General features: G+C 57.4%; 1 protein-coding gene across 1 annotated transcript; it reads right to left on the bottom strand.

Annotated features, from left to right (window-relative positions):
* Positions 1-677: 677 nt before the first annotated feature.
* Positions 678-19,680, bottom strand: SYT12 (synaptotagmin 12). The gene is made up of 8 exons (XM_037135372.2): positions 19,474-19,680; positions 13,860-13,916; positions 9,532-9,725; positions 7,560-7,952; positions 4,627-4,842; positions 3,796-3,916; positions 2,739-2,872; positions 678-1,364 (listed from the first exon to the last, which is right to left on the bottom strand). Exons 2-8 carry the CDS (start codon positions 13,891-13,893, stop codon positions 1,191-1,193), a joined length of 1,266 nt encoding a protein of 421 aa, XP_036991267.2. The 5' UTR covers positions 13,894-13,916; positions 19,474-19,680; the 3' UTR covers positions 678-1,190.
* Between the last annotated feature and the right edge of the window lie 2,489 nt (positions 19,681-22,169).

Genomic DNA, 22,169 nt, shown 5'->3' with positions numbered 1-22,169 from the left:
GCCCTGCCCGACCCCTCACCCTTGATGCCTCACCTCAGGGTCTGCTTTTGGAACCTGCCCTAGGACACTTGGTGTCCCAGACTCATATTCCATTCTGACCCCCTTGACGGTCCCTCACTGCCACCACGCAGGCCGCCCCTCCCTCCAAAGCCCAGCCCAACGGTCTCCTGCTCCACTGCGTCCTTTCGGGGGCCTGTGGCCAATGGGGCCTCTCCCACAGACCCTTGCAGTCTGTGTTCTGGCTGCCCCGCCGCCCGCCGTCCCCCACAGGCTGAGGCAGCTCTCATCTCTTCCCAGCAGAGCCTGGCCTGAAAGGACCCCGGCAAAGCCACCGTGGAGCCAGTGCCCAGGCGCATGGGACTGAACACAAGGGCCTCGGCTGGGCCTGCCGACCTCCGGGCCTGGACGAGGGCGATGGTTCAAGTGAGTGGATTTCAGAGAGTGACTCCAGAGTCAGCGTCCCACGTGGCCTGCGGGCCTCCGCTTGCTCCGTCTCTCAGTCTCCTCCTCAGCCCAGGGAGAGGCCCTTGGGCCCACCCCAGGGGGCTGAGGACTGTGGACGGGGACACCCCCTGCCCCTGCCACGCTCAGGTGGGACTGCCTGCCTAGAATGCTCTCAGCGCCTCCCCCACCCCTCACACCACAACTCCCATCCCACCCTCCAGCCCCCAGAGCCCTCCCCAAGTCTGCCTGGCAGGGCCACCATTCAGCACCAAGTAGATCACCAGGACAGGTGATCTTGCTTTCCCAGCGTCCTGTAGGTCTGTGTCTTGTTCATGTCACACCTGCTGGTGCCCAGCATGGCACCCGGCTCCCAAGACTTGCTCTGTTCCAGCATGTGGCTCCGCTCGGCGCTGGCCTCCCAGTTGGGGTTGGGTGTGGGGAGCTCTGAGAGGCCAAGGTCCCTCTAGGCTGAGGGGCAGACCCACTGGGGATCTCAAAATGGGAGAACAACGAGCCAGTGCCCAGCTACAGCCGTTCCTCAGTGGGAGAAACCCTGGATCCCTAGCCAGCCAGCCAGGCCCGCTCCTGCTCTGCAGTCTAGGTAGCGGGACCGAGACGGCTCATGGGGAGTCCACTGGGGGCCCCGGTGTTCATGGCTTCAGCTGGACAACAGAGAAGGGTGTCACACCTGAGCTTGAGCCAGGCTCCGGGCAGCTCCAGTGCCCACCCTGGCCTCGTCCTGGCTCCTAGTTTCGTCGGACAGGGTGCCACATGGACACAGGCCTGCGCAGTGTGGCCAACATCTGGTTCCAGTGTGTGGTGCCCATGCCACTAGCTGATGGCCCGATGATGACATGGCCCACGTTGTCCCCACGGCCATCGCTGCTGCTCTCAGCCACTGTCACGCGGAGAGACAGGTCCTAGGGAAGAAGCGATATGGGTGCTGGGGACCAGGGGCAGTGCCAGAGGTCCTCATGGCTTCTGGGCCCTAGTCCATAAATGCCAGGCCCGGACAGGTACCGGGTGCGGCTCCCTCAGGCCTCACCTCTGATCTCCTAACCCCACAGGCTCTGTTTGCTGCCTCCCTACACAGAGGCAGCGCCAGGTGGCCCAGGTTCAAATGCCAGCCTCACCACTTCCTTGCTTCATGACCTTGGACAGTGACTTGTGCTCATCCCACCTCAGTTTCCCCACCTGTACAATGGTGATAATAGTAGTTCCTGCCTGTTCTGGAAACAAAAATGTACACAGAGCGTTATAACGTTTGCCATTTCTCCTAATAAAATGTAGGTTGGATGCAACTGAGGAAAGGAAAGGACTTGCTTGAGATCAAAGTAGTAAAGCTGAAACCAGGGCCCGGCCTGACCTCTCTCCTCTTCCCAACCCCCTCCTTCTCCCGGCCCCGAAAAGTGTCTGGCTCTTGGAGGCTGTGGCATAGTGGCCCCATGATTATCCCCGGGAGCAGCAGGGGACAGGTGGGCAGCTGGTCCCAGGAGGGTGGCAGGGCAAGGCGTGAGTGATGCCCAGGACCAACCAGAGGTGCTGGGATGTCGGCCTGGATTAGGAGCATTCAGACTGAGGCAGAATCTGGGCTTTGAATTTGAGACAGGGCATCCTGCAGGGGAGATTAAGTGGGCTTCTGCACAGCCCCAGGGCTGAGAGGCAGCTTTTGGCTCAAAGCACAGAAGGACTTTCTTATTGCCAGGAGTGCCCCAGGATGGAAGGTGGTAGTGAGGGAAGGTGGTGAGTTCCTCATCTTTGGAGGCATGCAAGAAGGACAGCTGGTGGGGCCCAGGCCCTATCCTCAGCAGTCCCCTCATCCTTGGTGTGTGATAGCTGTGCTGGGGGGGGGTACCTTCCGAAGGCCACGGGGGTGAGGGGAGCTCTGCAGGTAGAACCTCAGGAGATTTAGGGTGGATCTCGGTACCTGGGCTCATCTCCAGGTCTCTGCCACTCCCCACCCGAGACTGGCTTCCCCCAGAGTTCAGCGTAGCAAAGCCCTGCTGTGGAAGCCTCCCTGACCGCCCAGGTCTGGCATGCTCTCTGTTGATTAGGATTGCCGGGCACCTTCCTGCCTGTCCCCGTCACACCGCGGAAGCAGTGCCTGTGTCCCCAGCACCGTCCGTGGGCTGGTATCTAGTGGGTACTTAATAAATGCTTCTTGACTATTTGGCTTGAGGCAAACTATCAGCCCCTGCAGGAGCCCTGAGAAGCTAGGCTGCAGGGGATGAATTGGCCCTGGAGCCGGGGGCTGACCTGGCCCGGCCCCCACCCCTGCACCCTGTCCGCCTCACCTGGAGCACAATGGCTGGCACTGAGAAGATCATGGCTTCATTGAACACCGGGTTGGGGTCGTCCCTCTTCACGGCTGTCTTCTTTTTGCTCATCTTCCTCCCATCCTGCAGCAGGTACACCTTGACGTAGGGGTCTGGGTGGGCGAGGGGGTGGAGGTGAGGACCACTGCCATACTCACTTGGCCCAGCCTGCCCAACCCGGAGGTGCACTGGCTCTAACCGCCTCCCCCCAAAACCTTCACTATTGCCTTGATCTCCTGCAGTCCCACCATTGGTCCTTTATTTCTTTCCTATTTGATGGATGAGAAAACTGAGGCTCACACGCAAGTCAGGAAGACAGCTGGGCTTTGGAAGACAGCCTGCCTCCTAGCTCAGGCATGTGGTCCCCTCACACGACTCTCGGGGAACTCGGGAGACCCACCACTTTTCATTCTATAAATGGCCCGCACGCAGACGTCAGCTCTGAGTCAGCCGGCGCCCACTCAGCAGGGTTTGACTCAATGACGTGTGGCTCTGAAATAGCACGTCTCTGTCTGCTCCTCACCTACCGCCCACTGGGCGTCCTTGCTGCGCCTGCCTGGACCCCAGGTCCCCCCAGGCTCCAGGGGATTGGGCTCTCCCCATCCTCTATCTCCAGTTACTGGGGGGCTGGAGGCTCCTGCAGACCTGGGGCATTGGGCCCTGCTTTGTACCCACACTGTCCTGGTGGCCCTTGTCCCTGTTTGGGATCTGGGATGCAGTCCAGCCTCTAGGAACGAAGCCTCCACCGAGAATTCCAGTTCTGGGAAGTGGGTGTTCACCTTGGGTCCTTCCCAGAACCCCAGACTTTCCAGTCTCAGATTCCCACCCCTTCCCCTGCAGGGGCTTCCTGCCTCCCTCTCTGGTTCCCATGTCTCCCAGCTAGATTAATCCTCCCACTGGCCATGTCTCCTGAGCTCAGCCAGAGCTGGGGAGCCCCGCCCCTACCGATGTGTCCAAGTGCCTCGGGCTTTGCACTTGGGCCACAGCCCTATGCCAGCCCCTCGGAGGAGGGGCCAGGCAGCCAGCCAGGCCTTACCCGCGGTGCTCTTGTCGTTGGTCCAGATCAGATTCTTGGCCTTCACCACGACCACGGTGAGGCGCTCGGCCGTGGGGAGGTAGCTGAGGGAGAGCAGGATCTCCCCTACAGCGTCGGCAGCCTGGGGGACAGGCGGGTGGCTCAGAGGGCTTCTATCCCCTCACAGGTCCAGGGGAAGCCAGAGCTGCCTTCTCCACTGAGAAGTTGCTTTTCTTGAGGCCCCTCACACCAGGGCTCCAGGCTAGTGGGATTGAGAAAGGGGTCCCCATCCCCACTCCGTGAAGCATGCACAAGCCTGTCCTCCCCCAGTGCGGGTCCTGCCTCGAAAGGAGGGCCAGAGGCTGCCTGTCAAATGCAGCATCCAAGTGCAGTTACATTGCCTCGTTCTAAGCCAAGGAAAGCACTCTGTGGCAGCAGCACATGGAAGTCCAAGTGGCCTGGGTTAGTAGACCATTTGCTTAAATGGCAGTAACACTCCCCAAGCACTCTCAACACGTGTAAAGGTAAACTGGCTGGGCCTCCGTCTGAAACCACTCCCTTCGGGGCCAGAAGTTGCCCTAACAGAAGCTCTGGAGGAGCTCGGAGGCACGAGCGGTGGACAGTGGCCGTGGTGTCGTTCATCTGCACGCAGAAAACTAAGTCTCCCTGAGTGCGGCTCTGGTCTCTCTAATTTCCTACAGGTGTCGGCGCTCAAGTTGCTGCGGCGGACCATGGAGTCCCTCCTCCGAAGTGTGTGTATGTGTGTGTGTGTGTGTGTGTGTGTGTGAGAGAGAGAGAGAGAGAGAGAGAGAGAGATACTCTCTTCAAGGGTGGACAGGTGGGCGGGCTTACCTTGTTCTGGTCCTGTAAATAGAGCCAGCCACTGAAGGGCTGCAGTGGAAGGTCAAGTACAGAAAGCTTCAGCTCCACCACCCCCGTGCTGACATTCCGCTCGTCCTCATCAATGCCGAAAACAGAAAACCGCAGGCTCTTCTCCTCCAGGGCTGCGGGGTCCAGGGGGATGGAGAACTTCTCATCGAAGAAGATAGAGTAGGCGGTCTTCTGGATCTGCAGGGAGAAAGGGCGTAGAGGGCGCTTCAAAGCTGGGGGCGGGGTGGCAGGCAGAGCCCTGGACGGAGAGTCTGGGACTGGGCCAGAGTCCTGTCCCAGGACTGTCCCCATGACCCAATGCCAACCCTTCTTTTGGTGGCTCAGCCCTGATTATTTAAAAGCCCCTCTGTTCTCCCCTCACCAAGGGCCAGTCCAGTGGCCTGGCACTCGAAGCTTCCATAATCCAATCCCAACTAAGTCCCACCCTTAGTGGCCCCAGCTCCACAGGACCCTCACGACGCACTAGTTGAGCTGGTCTCTGCCTTTCTTGTACACGTTCAAGTCCAGGCCTGGGCCAGGCGTGCAGTGGGTATAGATAATTGTCTGTGAGGTCGTGAGCCGTTGATGTCCCAGCCCCCACAGAGCCTGGCCCAGGGCGGTCTGAACACTGTGGGATGGACAGACAGATGGAATGACGAGGGAAGGCTGCACGGACTCCATTCCCAAGCCCAGTCCTGCCTGGTGGGTGCCACTGGCCTCCTCCCAGGAAGCCGTGGGCAGGCCCCTGGGAAGGAGCACTTGCGGGCATGGCTCCCCTTCCGGTGCGGGGCTGGGGGGGCTGCCTTAGTCACTGCCTGGTGACATTTAAAGAGAGGAGCTCTCATTCCTGGCACCTCGCCTGAAGCTGGGGGTGCTGCCCAGCCTGGGGGCAGCTACCCACTCGCTGCAATCGGCTGGGCTGTGATGTAAGAAGCCTGCCTTCTTGGGAAGAAATCCAGCACCTCCAGGTTCCCTGAGCCACACTCTTGGGTGACTGCCTGGGCTCTGGGCGGGGTCCTCTCGCACTGCTCCCTGGGAGCCCCGTTCCCCACCCCAGCGCCTGCCTGGAGAATCGGGGGCTCCTTGCCCCATGGGAGAAAGCCCACCTCTCCATCCTGACCTTGGCATTCAGGCTCTTCATGATCTTCGGTTGCCCCTCTCCTTCCTTCCGCCAAGCTAGCCTCTTGGCTGCCCCTGCCCATAGGGGCCCACGCTCCCCGACCACCCATTCTCTGTGTGTTGTGCTTTATGAGCACACGGGTGGAGGGGTGGGAATCCCAGGACCAAGTGCCAGGTCTGCTGCTCACTTGCTGGGGTTGTCTTGGGCCGAGCACTTTTCTGAGCCTCAGTTTCCTCATCCATAAGGTGCTCTCAGTCCACGTCATTAGGGTAATGAGAGAATCATGGATGTGCTGGGCCCTGAGAACCGGGTTCTCGGCACCAGCAGGCTGTGGTGGCTGCTGTCTGCCACTGTCTTCCAGGGACGTGTCTAGAACCACTCCGGGTCCTCCAGGCAGCCCTGGCCATAGGCAGCACGGATCGGGCTCAGCGGGAACACACGTGGGCCAGGTACACGACCTGCTGAGTGCTTGCCAAAGACTGGGCTAAGGGGTTTGCACTTATTAACACGTCCCCTCTTCAAGAATTACGATGCCCATGTGATGGGGGGGGGGTGGAAACTGAATCACAGACAACTTCAGTGATATATCCAAGGTCACGCTGCTAGAAAATAGGGAACCGGGATTTGAACGCGGGTAGTCAGTCTCCAGGGGCCTGCTCCTAACCCCTCAGTGAACTGCCTCTCAGAAGCTGGCCGCCCCATCTTGGGCGCCACGTGCACATGGCCGGTGGTCAGTTCTAGACCCTTCTAGAATGAGGAGGGTAGGGTGGGGCAGGAGAGGGATGACGGTCTCCACCACTGAGGAACAGCCTGTTCTCGGCCAGGTAAAGGGGACCAGACGCAGGTGGGTCTGCGAGAAGTCGGAGGCACTGGGTCCTGCCAGTCCTCAGGCTCCTCCTGCCCTGGTCAGAAGCCGTGGTGTGTTGGCCCCACGCACCTCGGAGGACACCCGGCCATGGCATTGGACCCCCGCATCCAGCCTGGAGCTGCCGGCTGCTGGAGCTGGGCAGGGGGTTGTGTCCCGTGTAGGCTTTGCTCCCTCTGGCATGGTGGAGGGACCCTGGGAGCGGGGTGCTGGGTCCTTCTCCTTGCCCCTCCTGGTTTACCCCCATCCTGCTTTCCGACCCAGGAGCCGACCTCTGACTTCCGTGGGCTACATCAACAGGCTCCCTTGGCCTCTGGCTTCCGGGAGGGCCAGCCAGCGAGGGTCACTGGAGGGACACCAGAGGTCGGAGGGAGGCTGGGGCACTTATTCCCCCCAGATCCTGTGCGGTATCGCTGTGGGCTGACTGCGCCCCGTGTTCAAAGGGCACGGTGTCTATCAAGGTGGCCTTCTCTACACACCCCCTCATCTTGGGCCTGGTGACCTCCCCTGCCCCTCATCCTTTCAGACCAGGGTGCCACGCCCTCCTTGCAGTGCCCTACACACTGCTCACATCATTGTTAGCAGTCCTGTTATTAAGCTGTCCCCAAGTTAGCCAATGTGAATGTGTCATCCCTTCCCTGCCAGGGCCCCGAGTTGACACAGGGGACAAGTGTGGAAATGGACAGGTGCCACACACTGGATTCGTGTGGCAGGAGAGCTAAGAATCGTGCAGCATGGACGCCCAGAGGTGGAGGTCCCCAACTCCAGTTCTGTTCTCTGTCTACTCAGCACCTTGGGCTCTGGAACCAGCACCCAGACCCGCTCCCCAGCACTCTCCTCAGATCCTGCCTGGTGCTGCCGACCTTCCCGGCTGGGGAGACTCCTGAGAGCCAGAACACACCTCTGCCCCGCCCTGCAACCCCCACTTACCCGGGAAATGCCCACGATCTGCTCGTCCGGCAGCAGGCTGACGCGCATGAAGCAGGACTCGAAGCTGGCTTCCTCCCGCTCCAGGAGGTCCTTCCCCTGCAGCACGGCCACGTGGAGGGTGTGGGAGGTGGCGTCGTAGTCCATGCTCACCTCCACCTGGCCCAGCGTGAAGTCCTGTCCAAAGTTGTTGCTCACGGAGGAGATGGAGTTGAGGGAATCGGCTGACTGGGACTTCCGGAGGGTCCCATAGGGGGCCAGGTCCAGCTCACGGCCCATCAGCTCCAGGGGCCCCAGCTCGCTGATGCTCTCAAAGGTGTCCTCCATGCTGAAACTGCCTTTGCGACTGGGTGGTCCCCGAGTGCTGCCCCGCTGGCCATTCCAGGCAGGCACCCTCTGAGGTGAGAAAAGGGGACATCGGAGCATCTTGAGGGCAACGGTGCAGAGACAACAGAGATACAGTAATCCCTGCTCATTCAGGGCACCTCCGAGTTTCCCTTTCGCAAAAATGAGGCATGTCTTAGCTCAGAACATCCTGGTTCAATGTTATTCAGTGTCACTCAGTTTTCTCTCTCTAACCAGGATGTAAGAGAACATTTTCTCAAAATGGTTATTTGTATGGACTGAATTCCATGCCTAGAGATGCTCATGGCAGTGATGTTTATAAAAAGGAAAGGTAGTCAGCAATGTAGGTGTCCAGCATAAGGGGAATGGGTAAGAATACTAGCATAGAACTACTCAATAAATGATCAAGCAGCCTCCAAGGAGGTTTCCAAACATGCCCGCAACATGAAAAAACTTTCATGTTGGGTAACACTCTCCTGCACAGTCAGCTTTTCTTTTGTCTAAACTGACCTTAAGATCCGAGCAAACAGAAGCCTCTGCACCACCCGCATCTCCTGGGTCGCTGCATAGTCTTCTTTACCGTCGTTTTTAATTGCCTCCCCAATTTCCCACTGAGTGCAAAACTATCATTCAGTTTATAATTCCCCGACTATTGCTTCTTTCCCCCCCCCCCATAGAAATAATGCAGCATTGAGTAGCTGTCTTAAAATCCTGACTTAGAGAGCACAGTCCTTTTGAACGCATTGGACACTAGTTGCCAAAATGCTCTTTGGAAAAGTGGTGCCGATTTACAGTCCCCCCACAGAGGGAGAGGCAGTCCCCTCTGAAACCCCAGATGAGAGAGCATGTGGGACCTGCATCTGGTAGCAGATTCGGGCTGTGCACTCTGGGACTCTGCGTCAGGTTAGAAAGGTTCCCAGCCCAGTGTCAAATGATGGAACGCTGGGCAATAGATACTGAGAGCCCTAAAAATGTCTGTACGCCCGGATGGTAATCCATCTATTCAAAGTACAGAATCCCAGGGAAGAAAAAGTTCCACCTGTGAAACTCTTACGGCATCATTTGTAATGGCATTTAGGAAATCACAGCAGGTACATAAAAAGTAGTCTTAGCTATTAACGTGATATTGATAGTGAGTGTTCATCAATGTAGGAAAATGCTCCGGCTGTAAGTGGGGTGAAAAGAGCGAGGTATAAAACTCCGGGTAGAAATGAACCCTGCTGTGTGAAAACCATGCATGGAAAGAAGACTAGGGAAGAGATTAAAAATAGTAGACAGCAGAAAATCAAAATGTTAATAGGTAAAAAACGGTTAACTATTGCTTGCCTCTAGGTGGAGGCATTTTTAGAGAAGCTTTTCTTCTTATTGACATTTTCCCATATTTCTTACAGGTTGGTCTTCAACATGGAAACCATTCATTCATTCTCTCATTCAAGTGCTCATGGACTCATTCCACAAGTGCGCACTGGGCTGGGTTGGAGACAGGAAGGAGGACCAGGGCCCTGGTTCACCGGAGGAAGCCAACCAGGAGGGAGTGAGGTGGGGAGGGAATAGAGGTTCATCCTGTGAGTGGACGGCAGGGGCGTGGGGCCCCCACCTCCGTGTACACCCACGAGCTCGGAAGCCTCACCTTCTGCTTGGCCTCTGCGTAGCTCTCACCGTATTTCTGCTGAAGGTACCTGTAGTCGTAGTTGGGGAAGGGGGAGGGGCTGGGGAAGCTCCCCGAGGTCCAGAGCTTCCACAGGCTCACAGCTGCGATTCCCAGCAGCGCCAGGGCCCCCGCAGCGTAGACACCCACCTCCCAGTCAGGGGGGCTCTTGATGACTGCAAGGCAAAAGCAGCCTCTCATTAGAGGGCCCCGGGCCCTTCAGTGGGTACAGCCCCCCACCCACGGAGCAGGTGCTTTGGCACTGACTGACTGATCATTGAATGAATGTTTACTGAGTGCCTTCTATTTGGCAGGCTGGGTGCTAGGCACTGGGGGTCCAGGGTTGCACAGGAAAACACTCCCCGTGATTTCTGCTTTATTTTCTTTCCCACAAAAACAGACATTTCTCCCATGATTGGCTCTGGACGAGAACAGATGAAGAGCTGTGAGCGATGGTTAAATATTCATTCGGCTTTAAACAAATAGGGTTGTTCTTGCCTCTTTGAGTTCTTGGACCTCACCCTTCAGAGGACCTTTTGCTGTCAGATAATCAAAGCGGCCTTTTGGGGTCTGGAGAAAGGGGAACGGGACTTGGGGGACAAAAAAGGATCCCATTTCCCCCCTCAAACCTCGTCTAGAACAACCCAGTGTCCTGCAATTGCTGAGTGGATAAATAAAATGTAGCATATCCATACAGTGGAATATTATTCAGCAATAAAAAGGAGTGAAGTACTGATACGTATTACAACATGGATAAACCTCGAAAACATCTTGCTAAGTGAAGGAAGCCGGACACAAAAGACCACATGTTGTATGATTCCATTGACATGTCCAAAAGAGGCAAATCTGCGCAGACAGAAAGTAGATTAGTGACTGTCTGTGGCTGGGCAGGCGGCGAGTGGGGAGCAATGTGGAATATGGGGTTTATCTTGGGGATGATGAATATACTACAAAAATTGATTGTGCTGATGGCTGTACAATACTAACGCCCAATGAATTATACACTTTAAGTGAGTACATTCACGGTATGTGAATTTTATCTCAATCAAGGCGTTACCATCCCCTCTCCCCGCCAAAAAAAGCCCCATCTCAGCCGGCAGGGAGAGATGGCTGCAGGCTGTGTAGGGCTTGGGGAAACCCGGATGTTCCAACGCCGTTCGCCCCACTGGTAAGTAAATAACTCTCCTTACCTGAGTCTTACTGACCCCAAACACCGCCATGAACTGCCTCCTTAGCCCTGCCGGGTGAGTCCCTGCCTCGCCCACGGCCAAGCGTCACCACACACTTTCAAAGCAAGCCTGACTTTGCGGCCCCCACAAGCAGCCAGCGAGGTCGTGGGATTCATTTTGCAGAAGGTGACACTGCTACCAAATACAGTTCTCTTAACCATTCTTCGTGCTGCCTCTGTGCTCAATTTAAGTGGCGGAGGAACCGAGGCACACAAAGAACTTGCCCAAGGTCACAGTGCCGGGGACGGGTGGGACTGGGATTCCAACTCAGACAGCCAGACTCCAGAGCAAGCAGAGCTAACCACTGCCCCACCGGGTCTCTACCCAGTGCAGTTCCCTGGTGGCAGAGCAAAGACAGGTGGAGAGGGTGTTTCAGGGGTGGATTTTATCACGGAACATCCACCAAGCACCTACTGTGTGTGAGCACCTTGTGGAGGGAGTCGGCTCTGGGCCCAGCTCCAAGTCAAGGGGGTGGGGTGGGCAAAGAGACAAAACAGAGTGATGGGAAGAGCCCAGGAGGCCTTCCTGGACCTGGAGGAGGATGTCCCTTCCCGGAGGGACACAGAAGCTGAGATAGGGATGGGGAGCAAGAAGTGTGCCCGGCCAAGGCACCAGGGACTGGGGTTTAGGGACGGAAGGAGAGGGGTGTACAAAGCCTAGAGCACTCGGAGTGCCCAGCGGGAGAGCGGGAGTGGGCCACCGGGGCAGGAGGGCACCTCGCCTCTGCTCCCTGAAGCCGGCACATCTGGAGGAGCCGCACAGCAGCTGTGGGCCCTCTGGCAGCGGGAGGCCTCCGCCCGCCCGGAGCCCAGCTCTGCTCTGGCTGGTCTGGGCCCTGCCGGCTAATGCACTCCTGGCGCTTATCCAGCCGTCGGACCCTGTGAGGTGCCCCCCTCCACTTTCTAGGGGGCACTGAGGCTGGGAGAGGGGATGAACACATCTATCTATGGACTCAAGGCCACAGGGGTGAGAAGTTCAGCCCACCGAGCCTCCCTGGGCTCAGCCTCCTCATCCGGAAAAAGGAGATGACCAAGAAACACCCCCACCCAGCAGTTCTACCTGGCGAAGTTATTCTGAGGGACTGTCTGCTCTGAGCCCCCCAGGCTGGGCTCCTGTAACAACAGAAATCTGGAAACAGCCTGGAGGTCTGAGCCGGGCCCTGGTGCTGTCTGAGGAGGGAATGTCACAAACCTTTGAGAATGACTGTTGAGGTCACTAGGATGTCACCATGGCAGTGCAGAGAAACATTTCAGGCAATGTTTAGAGAAAAACAATCAGTTCCTGACATGTTACGACCACACGGTTTGATGTAAAAATCACACAGCCAATGAACAAGGGCTGGGAGCACCAGGGAGGAGGGAGAAGGGCAAGAAATTAGGATGCAGGGACTGGGTGCAACCCTGTTTACTGCTGACTCCGATGGCTGGAATGCAATTTGTGGTCTAAATAAAACCACAGCACAGAACTCCAGAGGGCCCCGGGGCCGGCCCTGGGGAGGCCGGCCGGAAAGTCTGGTGCTTGGGGGATGGGCCAGGAACGCACCTGCTTCACTGGAGATTGAGGGGTGAGAGTGAGGGGCTCCTGCTGAGACCTGCTTGGCAGGGCCTGGGTGTCGCAGCAAGTGGGCCAGCACAGGCGGCGGGCACAAGGCGGAAAGCACAGCTAGACTCCTTTGACAGTGAGGGTCCCAGGAAAGTGAGGGTCTCACGCCAGAGCCCCGCTGGACAAAAAAGGGGGCGTAGGGCCGAGGGCGTGAAAGGAAAAGCCTCGGGAAGGTGGCCTGAAATGCCGACAGTTGATACTCATTTACTTTTTCATTTCTAGACTACCAGCCGTAGGACAGTATGGGAAGAATCCTCCAGGGAAGTGAGGTCTAGGCTGAGGCCAGGGATGAGGGGGAAGAGGAGGAGTCGGAGTCATAACAGGTTCCTTCTCTTTACTATTCGCCAGGTTCTGTCCCAAGCACTTCACGTGTATGAACCCACTGAGTTCTCAGAACAACCGTGGGAGGAAGGACCTATTATTATCCCTCTTTTACAGATGAGGAAGTGAGGGACGAAGCAGATATTCGCTGCCAATCTTGCTCCAGATCTGTGCTTGTAACCTCATGGCAGGGCCGAGGACCTAGCCGGGGAGCGGCAGGGACGCCCTCGGCAAAGGGGACATCGGGCGCAAAGGCCTGGGGATGGGGGAGCTGTGCTTCTCTGTGTCGGGAGCTTTGCATAGGTTAGCTCACTGAGTCTTCCCAGCAGTTCCCGAGCCAGGCCTCACTGCCCCATTTCACAGATAGGTAAATCAAGGCTCAGAAAGGTTTCAACACTTGCTCAAGGCTGTGCCAGGGCTTAGGCCTAGATTTGGGAGGCTGCAGGTGAGAATCCCTGGCTGGGGTTGGGAAGGGTGGTCCCTGGGGCACCCCTTGGCTCAGCCCTGGGCTGGGTGGGGGCTGTGCTATGGTGGGAGCCAGACCAACAGCCAGGGGACCTGGGTTCACGTCCTGAACCTGTACTCACTGTCCCTTTCCTTCACTGAGCCTCCCTTGTTCCATCTGTAAATGGGGACAGAAACACAAGGAGAAAAGATTGTGAGGTGTGCGTCTGATGTCATGCGACACCATTCAGCAGCTCGGCACCGGCCGGGTCACACAGGGCAGGCGGGAGCTGCGTCCCAGGCATCGGCCGTCCCTGGTCTGGGCTCCGTCTGACTTTCATGCCCTGTGGACCTAATATCAACTTTCCGGGATTTCCTTTCAGTTGGCTACTTGAGAGGCCCCAGGAATGGCCCCGGTGAGTGGACTCCATATCACAGGCTGATTTTTTAGGGAGCAGCGGGACACGGGCAATCTGGGGGATCCCCTCAAGTCACACGGACGGAGTCACTTCCACAGAAGAAGCAATGGGAGCAGAGAGATGAAGAGATTTCGAACTGGTTCCAGGCCTGTGACTCCGACGCTATGTGACCTTGGGCAAGTCACTGACCATCCTTGCCAGCAAAGCAGAACCATGACTGGTGTCCCACTGATACCCGCACCCCAGGCCTGCTGGGAGGGCCTTGCAAGCTGGCATGCTTGCTGCCGAGACTCACCGCTCAGGCGGCGCTCTGCCACGTCCACGGCCATGGTGTCCACTGCGACGGCTGCAACTAGAAGGGGATAGTGAGTTGGAGGGGAGGGCTTGCCAGGGCCCCCAGCCCCAGCCTGTGCCCCGGCCCTCTGGCACCCAGGCGCCTGTCCTCCGGAGCTCACTCCCGGCTGCTCCAAAGGGCGTGGTTTTCAAAGTAGCATTTTAAGAGAATGGTGTCTAAAGCTTTCTTCATGCCCTCAAAGACTTCACCTCAGGGTTGCCAGGTATCACTCAGGACGCCCAGTGACATTTGAATTTTAGATTCGTTTTTAGTATAAATATGTCCAAATGTTGGAGTATACTTACACTAAAAATGTATTTGTTGCTTATTTGAAATGTGAAAGTTGCCGGGCACCCTGTATCTGTATTTGTGCACTCGGGCACCCCTCCCTCGCTTTGGTCCCACCAACACCGGGCTGACCGGCACTGACTCTTGGTGACTTTTCAGGGCAGGCCCCCTGGGGGGCTCACTGGGCAGGGCCACAGACCCTTTGTATGACAGTGGTCCCAAAAGTTTATAATGGAGCTGAAAATTCCCATCACCTAGTGACTTCATAGCTGTCATGACATCATAGTACAATGCATTATAATTGGCTACCGTGTTCAGCCCAGTGACATGAAGTACAGGTTCATGGTCAAGAAGCAATAGGCCAGACCACATGGCCTAGGTGTGCGGTGGGCTAGACAATCAAGGTTTGTCCTGTTCAGACACCGAGGAGGAAACTGCCTAATGATGAATTTCCCATCATTAAGTGACACATGACTACACTCCAAAAGCTTTTGTTTCCATTTGAAAGGCAAAGGCCAACTTCTGCCATATTCTGTTCTCTCCCCTTTCACTCTGCACCCCGCTCTCCACCCTCCCAGGTCTGGAAGCCCATACTTCCTGAACCCTGGGACTGCTCGAAGTTTTATTATTGCTGTTGCTAAGAAGTAAACTTGGCTGACAGACATATTCTAAACGGGGGCGGGTGTGAGAAGGGGAGGCGGGGATGAGCTGGAATGGGTCTCAGTTCAAGGGACAAGGAAGGACAGGATACCCTCCCCCCAAACTGTGTGTTCCCACATAGCTCAGAGAGGTAGTCAGAGACAGGTGAGGAGTGATAAAGGTGCATGGGCATGGGGGGGTGGGACGGGGGTGGGGGGAGGCGGCCTGCCAGCTCAAGGGCAGTGCTTTTCTGTTCCCGAGAATGCCGACCTGGCACTGCTGGTCCTTCTGGCTCCTTAAAGAAAAGCCTGAAGGACATTTTTTTAAGAAAAGCCCATGTGCAGTTCGGAATTTTTCAATGTTGTACCAACTCACAGAAAAATGTAGACACTATTCAGGCACCACGTAAATAAAAAAACGGCTTGGCCGTGGGTAGCCTGCTGGCAACTCCCTGAAGCATTCCGTGGGCTCCCTTTGGGACTGGGGTCCAGAGAGTGAACATTTTCCTCGGCAACTTCCAGGACCCTGGGGTTGTCTGCAGTCTGTGGATTCGGAGCCAAGCAGCTGAGATGGCTTGTTCCCAGACAGGGCTACCCAGCGCCCGGGCAGGAGGCCTCTGGGGACAGGGCAGAGCAGGGCCCCGGGAGAAGCCCTGCCAGGTACACAGCCCGCTCCTTGCCCCGGCCCCCCCTGCTGATGCCCCCACTCCCTGAGATGCTGGTTGTCATGGTGACGGGAGGGCAGCATGCTTTCCAAGTGGAAGCTCATTCCTGGGACCTGGGCTGGAGATGATGATGATGAGAGCTGACCCTGCCAGGCACTCCTTACCCACCCAAGCGCAGCCCTAAGCACTGGGCATGTATATTTCCTCCTTTAGTCCTCTGGCAACCCCACAGGTCAGTACTATTATTGTCTCTGGTTTGCAGAGGACAGTCCTGAGGCATGACGGTAACATCATCCGCCCCAGGCCACATGGCTCAGAAACTGCTCAACACAGGCCGTCTGGCTCCACACTCCTGCCCCGTGCCCAACTTGTAGGCGAGCACATGACTTCAAAAGCCTCCTGAGAAGGCGCAGGACAAATAAAGCTCCACGTGCCAGGCGGCCTTACTTCCTGGCAGGAGGGAGTTTGGACATTCCGAAACACACAGGTTACTGTGAGTACTCGGGTCCCAGCTTGCCTCTGCCCTGCTGGGCATCCGATAATGCCAGCGGCCCTCTCTCCCGCTCACCTAGCACAGGCCGACTTTGTGAGTGGGGCCGCGCTGGCACGGCCCCTGCCAGCAGCGTGGGCTGAGGATGCTCCCGTGGCATGTATACGCGCCCAGGGACAGGATCTGCTGGTGGGACCTCTGGCTGTCCAGGGGTCCCCGCCCCTCCAAGGCTGATCCAGCTCAGACCCCAGACTCCCACACTGCCCGCTATTCTTCTCCCTCCCTTTATCACCCCCTACCCCCTCTGCCTGGGAGCTGTGACTTCAGGGAAGGTGTTAATGGCTGCGGGCTCATGCAGGGCAGAAGTCCCCACAGTGGTGCTCTCTGAAGGCACATCTGCCTGAGAGGAGGGAGGAGAGATCTGCCCCTCGCTAGCTTTGAGCCTCGGTTGTCCCTCTGTGAAAGGGGGCTCCTGACTGCCCCCTCAGGGTGCCAGGAGAGCGGAATGGGAGGTAAATATGGCCGGGCTTCGTAAACATTAGCTGCGGTGGTCTCAGCCTGGCAATTTGTCCAAAAGGCCCCCTTGCCCCTGACTGGAGCTGCAGAATCATGTGGGCGGCACAGCTGCTCTGTAGATCTGTCCTACGTGTCTTAAATTAAAGTGAGTTGCCAACATTTAAAAATTGGTAAATTTCCCATTAAAAATGGATTTCTTTAAAAAAAAAAAAAAAGGATGAATTTCCAGCTTCCCTTTGAAAGTGAGAAGATGTGCAGACAGCGGCACTGCATCTGCCCTGGCGCTGGAAACAACCTAAGCTGGAGCTGAGTAGGCTCCACCCCTTCAGACAGAGCGCTTGCTCCGTGGCCTGGACCTCGCACCCCTCCATTCACTGCTAGAACTCCATGGCCCCTGGAAGCATCTCCATCCATGAGCCTGGTAAGCAGGCCTTCAGATGAGCTAGGGGAGGTTCAGAAAGAATGAGCGAGTTGCCCAAAGCCACATGGTCTGCAGCGATGGTGCTGGGCCTGGCAGCCCTGCCTGCTGCCGGGTGAGTGCCTCTTCTATTGGTAGCCACAGCCCCTGTGCCAAGGACTTGACCCTCCCCAAGACTGCTATGGGGCACATCCTATTATCCCCACTCCACAGAGAAGGAAAGTGAGGCTCAGAGAAAAGCAGTTAATTTGCTAGCCCACGGTCACGCAGCCAGTAAGCAGAGAACAGAGCCAGGGCTAGCCGGATCTGGCTCTGTCTCAAACACCCTTCTAAATGGTGCTAATCACTGTCCCCGAGACCCCCAAACTCTGTTTCACAGACTACTAGGACAACTCCAGCCAGCTCCTGTAAGCAGCCTGGAGATCTGCCAGGCAGAGGGGCTGCGGCTTTGGCTCAGAGCGGGATGCTGACAAGGCACATTCAAGGCCAGGGTGGCTTGTGACCAGACTTTCCCCCAGCTTCTGACACACAGGGGATGGGGCGCAACAGGGGTGAGGAGAGAGCCATCTGAGGTCCTCAGACCCATGTCTCCTTCCTGGCACCCTCCCTCACCCAATCTATTCAGTCTGGCCCCAAAGCGCCAAACCCTAGCCTGCATGGAGCACGCTCACTAAAAACAAAACAGCACCAGTTTCAAATCCAGGTTTAATCATACCTGGCTGGCAATACCCATCTAATACTATAGGAATTAGGCATGACAGACGCTAAATGCTGAGCACTATGCCTGGCCCACAGTAGGCCCACAATATTACCTGATGATTGGACAGAGAAATGGATCCGAATGTGAAAGGCGAGGAAGCGGGGACCCCTGCTCACATGGCATGTGCGCAGCAACGCTGGGAGCAGCGCCAAGGTGCGATGGGTCGGAGCCTGGGCGCTTGGCCACCACGCCACCTCCTGAGGAGGCTTTTCAGGGGCAGAGATGGGTGGGAGGAATGTCCACTGGCCTTGCAGAATCTGACCACAGTGAAGGCCCCTCCTGGGCTGGTCAGAGAAATGACTTCCCAGGAATTCTGTGCCTCTGCAGGGGCTTGGGGCCCCAAGTCTCTGCTCCTCCCACCCCATTGCCTTGCTCATCATCATGTCTCCAATCACATCTCTGGCCAACCAGATGTTTGCTCCCCCTGTCCTCACCCTGAAGCCAGCAGGTAATGGGAAAGACTGGGGTGGGGACAGGGCAGACCTTGACCTCCCAGGCTGCAAAACTCTTCAGGATCTTGAGGTTTGAAATGCTTTTCAGGTGCTCCCACTTTCTGAGATAACCGCATCCTACTACCCATCCTGGCAAAGCCCACAGAAACCACAGCACAGACCGGCTGGCATTTATTGGGCACCGCTAGGACTTGCCAAGTGTTATTTCAGCAAAATCCTCCCTGCCGCCCTCTGAGGGGGCTGCTACTTTGTCCATCGTATGTGTAAGAAAGCCGAGGTGCAGGAGATGACCTGCCCACAGTTACCAGAGCTGACAAGGAGCAGAGTCCAAGCCTGGAGCCCTGGCTGGGAGGCCCACCCTCCCAAGCTGCTTGGGCGAGGTGGGGGCTTGGGTCCTTGCCTTGACCCTTCTCCAGACCAGCTGAGGTATGTGAGGTGGAGAGCAGCCTGGTGTGGGCCTCAGTTTCCCCATTTCAAATAGGAAGCACAACAGCTGCTCTCTTTCCAAACCTGTCATGCCCTGGCTGGCGGAAGAGACTGACGTTCCAGGGCGCAGGTTTCCCAGGCACTTTGGGGAGGGGATGGCCTCAGTGACCGAAGAGGGTCCGTCTTAAGTGCCCCTGCAGCCCCTGGCAGGGAGGTCGCCAGGTTTGCTGGCTCAGGGCTCCTCCACCCACAGGACTGGCTTCAGGTTGTCATGTTCTGCCCCATTCCCACCCCATCTTCAGCCCAAATGTACAGCCCGAGGGAGGCTCTGAGACGGGCGAGTTCCCTCTCCCAAAGAGCAGCGGCGTCGGAGGTTCCGAGGGACACCTGGAAAGCCCCCCCCCCGCCCCAGGCCGGCGACATTCGGCAGCTGAGGATCCTTTCCCGGGCTCCCGGGACTCCTGGCGAGGACGCGACATGGCTCTCAGGATTGGGGCATTTCCTGAGGACGCGCACCCGTGCAACGGGAACCCCTAGGGCATATGCGATGGGGAGTGTGGGAAGCGGACTGAGGACCTGTGTGAAGCGGCGCAGGGGCGGTGGGGGGACAATCGGAGTGCTGTGAATGTGAGGGGCGTGCGTGCATCGCGGGCGCCAGGGAGGCGTGTAAATGGACAGGGGAGCCGTGCGTGTGCACACGCGGGGCGGGCGTGCGGGACGCGAGGGGATGCGATGCGCAGTGCGCGGAGTGGCCGGACCGGGGAAGGGCGCCCGGCGTGCACTGTGCCGGGCTTGCGTGTGCAAGCACAGCGCGGGTGTACGGACGCGTGGAGTGCGCTGAGCCCAGGGGTCCGTGGCGCGGGGAGGGGGCCGTGCGTGCGTTCTCGCGCCGTGCGCGGAGGGCGGCCGGGTGCGTACTCACCCGGGCTCCAAAAGGAGCCGCCGCTCTGGCTCCCGCTCCGGTTCCTGCTCCTCCGGTTCCTGCTCTGGCGTAGATGCTGGCTCCCGGCTCGGGGTCCCCGGCTGGCCTCCCGCAGCGCGCACGCACCAGCACCCAGCCCGGTGGCCGCCCGCAACGCCACCCCTGCAATGTCGCTCTGCGCGGGAGCGGGACGCGGGCCGGGGGCTCGGCCGGGCCGGAGTGGCGTAGGGGAGCTGCGCCGCAGTCCGGGCACGCTCCCAGGAGCCCGCCGCGCGCTCCCCTGCGCTCGCTCGCCCGCCCGCTCCCTCTTTAATTTAAAGTGACAACCCCGAGCGCTCTCTCTGCTCCCGGAAGCTGCGGTGCGCTTCTGGGGTCTGAGCCGAAGATCTCCAAGCGCGCTTCGGAGGCCCGGGGGTCTTCTTGAGCCGAGCCAACCCCTCGATCCCAGGTCGGGAGACCAGGGTGCGGATGTGCTCACCAGCGGCTCCGAGAGGCAGGCTGAGCACTGGACTGAGAGCAGGCTTGGGGTCTAGCCACAGCCTGTCGCACCCGGGTTGTCCTGGTCCCTCTTTGGGCCTCGGTTTCTTTTCCTGTAAGACCACCGTTACTGCGCACCTCCCAGGAACCACTGAGAAAGCAGGCGGAGCAGCAGGAGGTGTCCCCCTCCCTGAATGGATCATTAATTACCCTCTCCCTCCATGATTGGGCTGTTAGTGTGGGCCAACACTGTCTCACTGAATCTGCTCAACCACCCAGTAGGGTCGTGGTCACTCCATTTTTTACATGAGGAAACAGGCTTATAGGTGAAATGACCTTCCCAAGGTCACAGAGCCAAAGGTCAGAATCAGGACTTGAATCCAGATCTGTGTGATCTCAAAGCTTATGCTCCTAATCACTGAGGGTCCTGCTTTCTCTCCCGAAGGCTGAATGAATCATTCAGGAGATATTTATGACGCCCCCACCGGATGCTAGACACAGTGCCAGGTGTGGGTGATCTTTCATCTGGGAACAGGGTGACAGGTCCCACCCTTCCGGTGCAGTCTGGCGGGGGAGGCGGGCTCCCACTGGGAGGGGCTTGGCCCTGTGGGGGACGTGCCTCATGAGGTGGGCACGGTAACCAGGCTTAGTGGAGGCTTCTTGGGGGATCTGGGGTGGGGAAGAGGGACGAGGGTCTCATGTGGGGAGCGCGGGTGCCAAGGCAGCAGTGACCCTGTACCATCTACCCTCCAGGCTGATGCAGGAACTGGAGTGAGTGTGAAGGGAGATCTTGTCAAATTCAGGTTAAAAACGCTTTAGGGAACGCTTTAAGGGTGCCCACGTGCGCCAAAGACAGGGCCTACGTGTGCCGGCAGCAGTCGGGTGTCAGTCACTGCCTTGTCAGTCACTGCCTTGGTACGTCAGCTGGTGACGTACCACTCAGCGAAGAGGGGGAACCAAACTACCACCATGTGCAACAAGGTAGATGAATTTCGCTGGCGATGTTGAGTGAAAGAAGCCAGGTACAAAAACACACATTGTATGATTCCATTTATTGAAAGTTCAAAGACGAGGCCCAACTACTCTCTACCTTTTACCGGTCAGGCTGGCGGTCACCACAGGGCAGCGGCTGGAAGGGGCCTTTGGGGAATTCTGGGTGCCGCTCACACTCTGGCTTTGACCTCAGTGCTGGTCCCCTGGGGTGTGCTCACCTTGTGAAAACTTGTGATCTTGCACACTTATGACTTGTAGACTTTTCTGTGTGAGATACACTGCAGTAGAACTTACAAAAACAAAACAGAACAAAAACCTCGTGTGGCCGCCCACTGCACCAGAATGGAAGCCAGACTCCTCTCTGGGGCTCACCGGCCCGGCTGGCCTCTCGGACCTGCCATGCCGTCCCCCTCCTCACCCACCCTTCTCCTGCCTGGGGCCTTCTGGTGCCCCTGGCACCTGCCAAGCCATTTTCCGCCTCAAGGACTCTCACTTGCTGGTCCATTTGCCTGGAAAGCATCTTCTGTGCGTGGCCCTACAGAAGCCACCTCTTCAGAGAGGCCCTCTTGACCACCCCCGTAGAGCCCATCCGCAGCACACTGCTCATTTATTTCAAAGCGCCAACCATAATCTGCAGGTATTTTGTTTGTTTATAGTTCATTATCTGTGGTTACCATCAGACTAATTATTACAAACCCACTGTACGTTTGCTGTGTGCCAAATGCTCTTCCAATGTGTGTCGAGGCATTGAATCCTCACCCAGCCCCGTGGGGAGATATATTCTCAGCCCTATTTTAGAGTTAGGGCAATTGAGGCTCAGAGAGGTTATGTGACTTGCTCATGTTGGCACAGCTGGAAAGTAGCAGTGCCAGCATTTGAATCCATACAGCCTGGCTTCAGAATCCCTTCTTTTAATTCTGCACTTGGACAGGTCTTGTCTATTTCTTCCCTGTAGTATATCTGGAACAGTGCCTGGTGTGCAGTCGGCACTCAATAAATGTTGGTTGTGTGAGGAAATGAATGAATGAGTGAATAAAATGCTAGTGGGAGGTGGCGGGAGGAGGGGACTTTGGATCCCAGAGTGGGTGTTGAGGAGGGCAGTAGCCACGGTATCTGGGGTCCCAATCTCAAGGTAACCAGGGGAGTGATAGCGGGTGGAGGGCCCCAGACAGCTGGAATGGGCTGCAGCTGTGGTCGGGGCCAAGGCTTGGCCTGGGCCTGGGCCT

The sequence above is a fragment of the Artibeus jamaicensis genome, unplaced genomic scaffold (assembly GCF_021234435.1).
Source record: "Artibeus jamaicensis isolate MK-2021 breed Jamaican fruit bat unplaced genomic scaffold, CSHL_Jam_final contig_3109, whole genome shotgun sequence".
Lineage (NCBI taxonomy): Eukaryota > Metazoa > Chordata > Mammalia > Chiroptera > Phyllostomidae > Artibeus > Artibeus jamaicensis.
The sequence above is the reverse complement of the archived record's forward strand: the minus strand, read 5'-3'. Positions and strand labels throughout refer to the sequence as shown.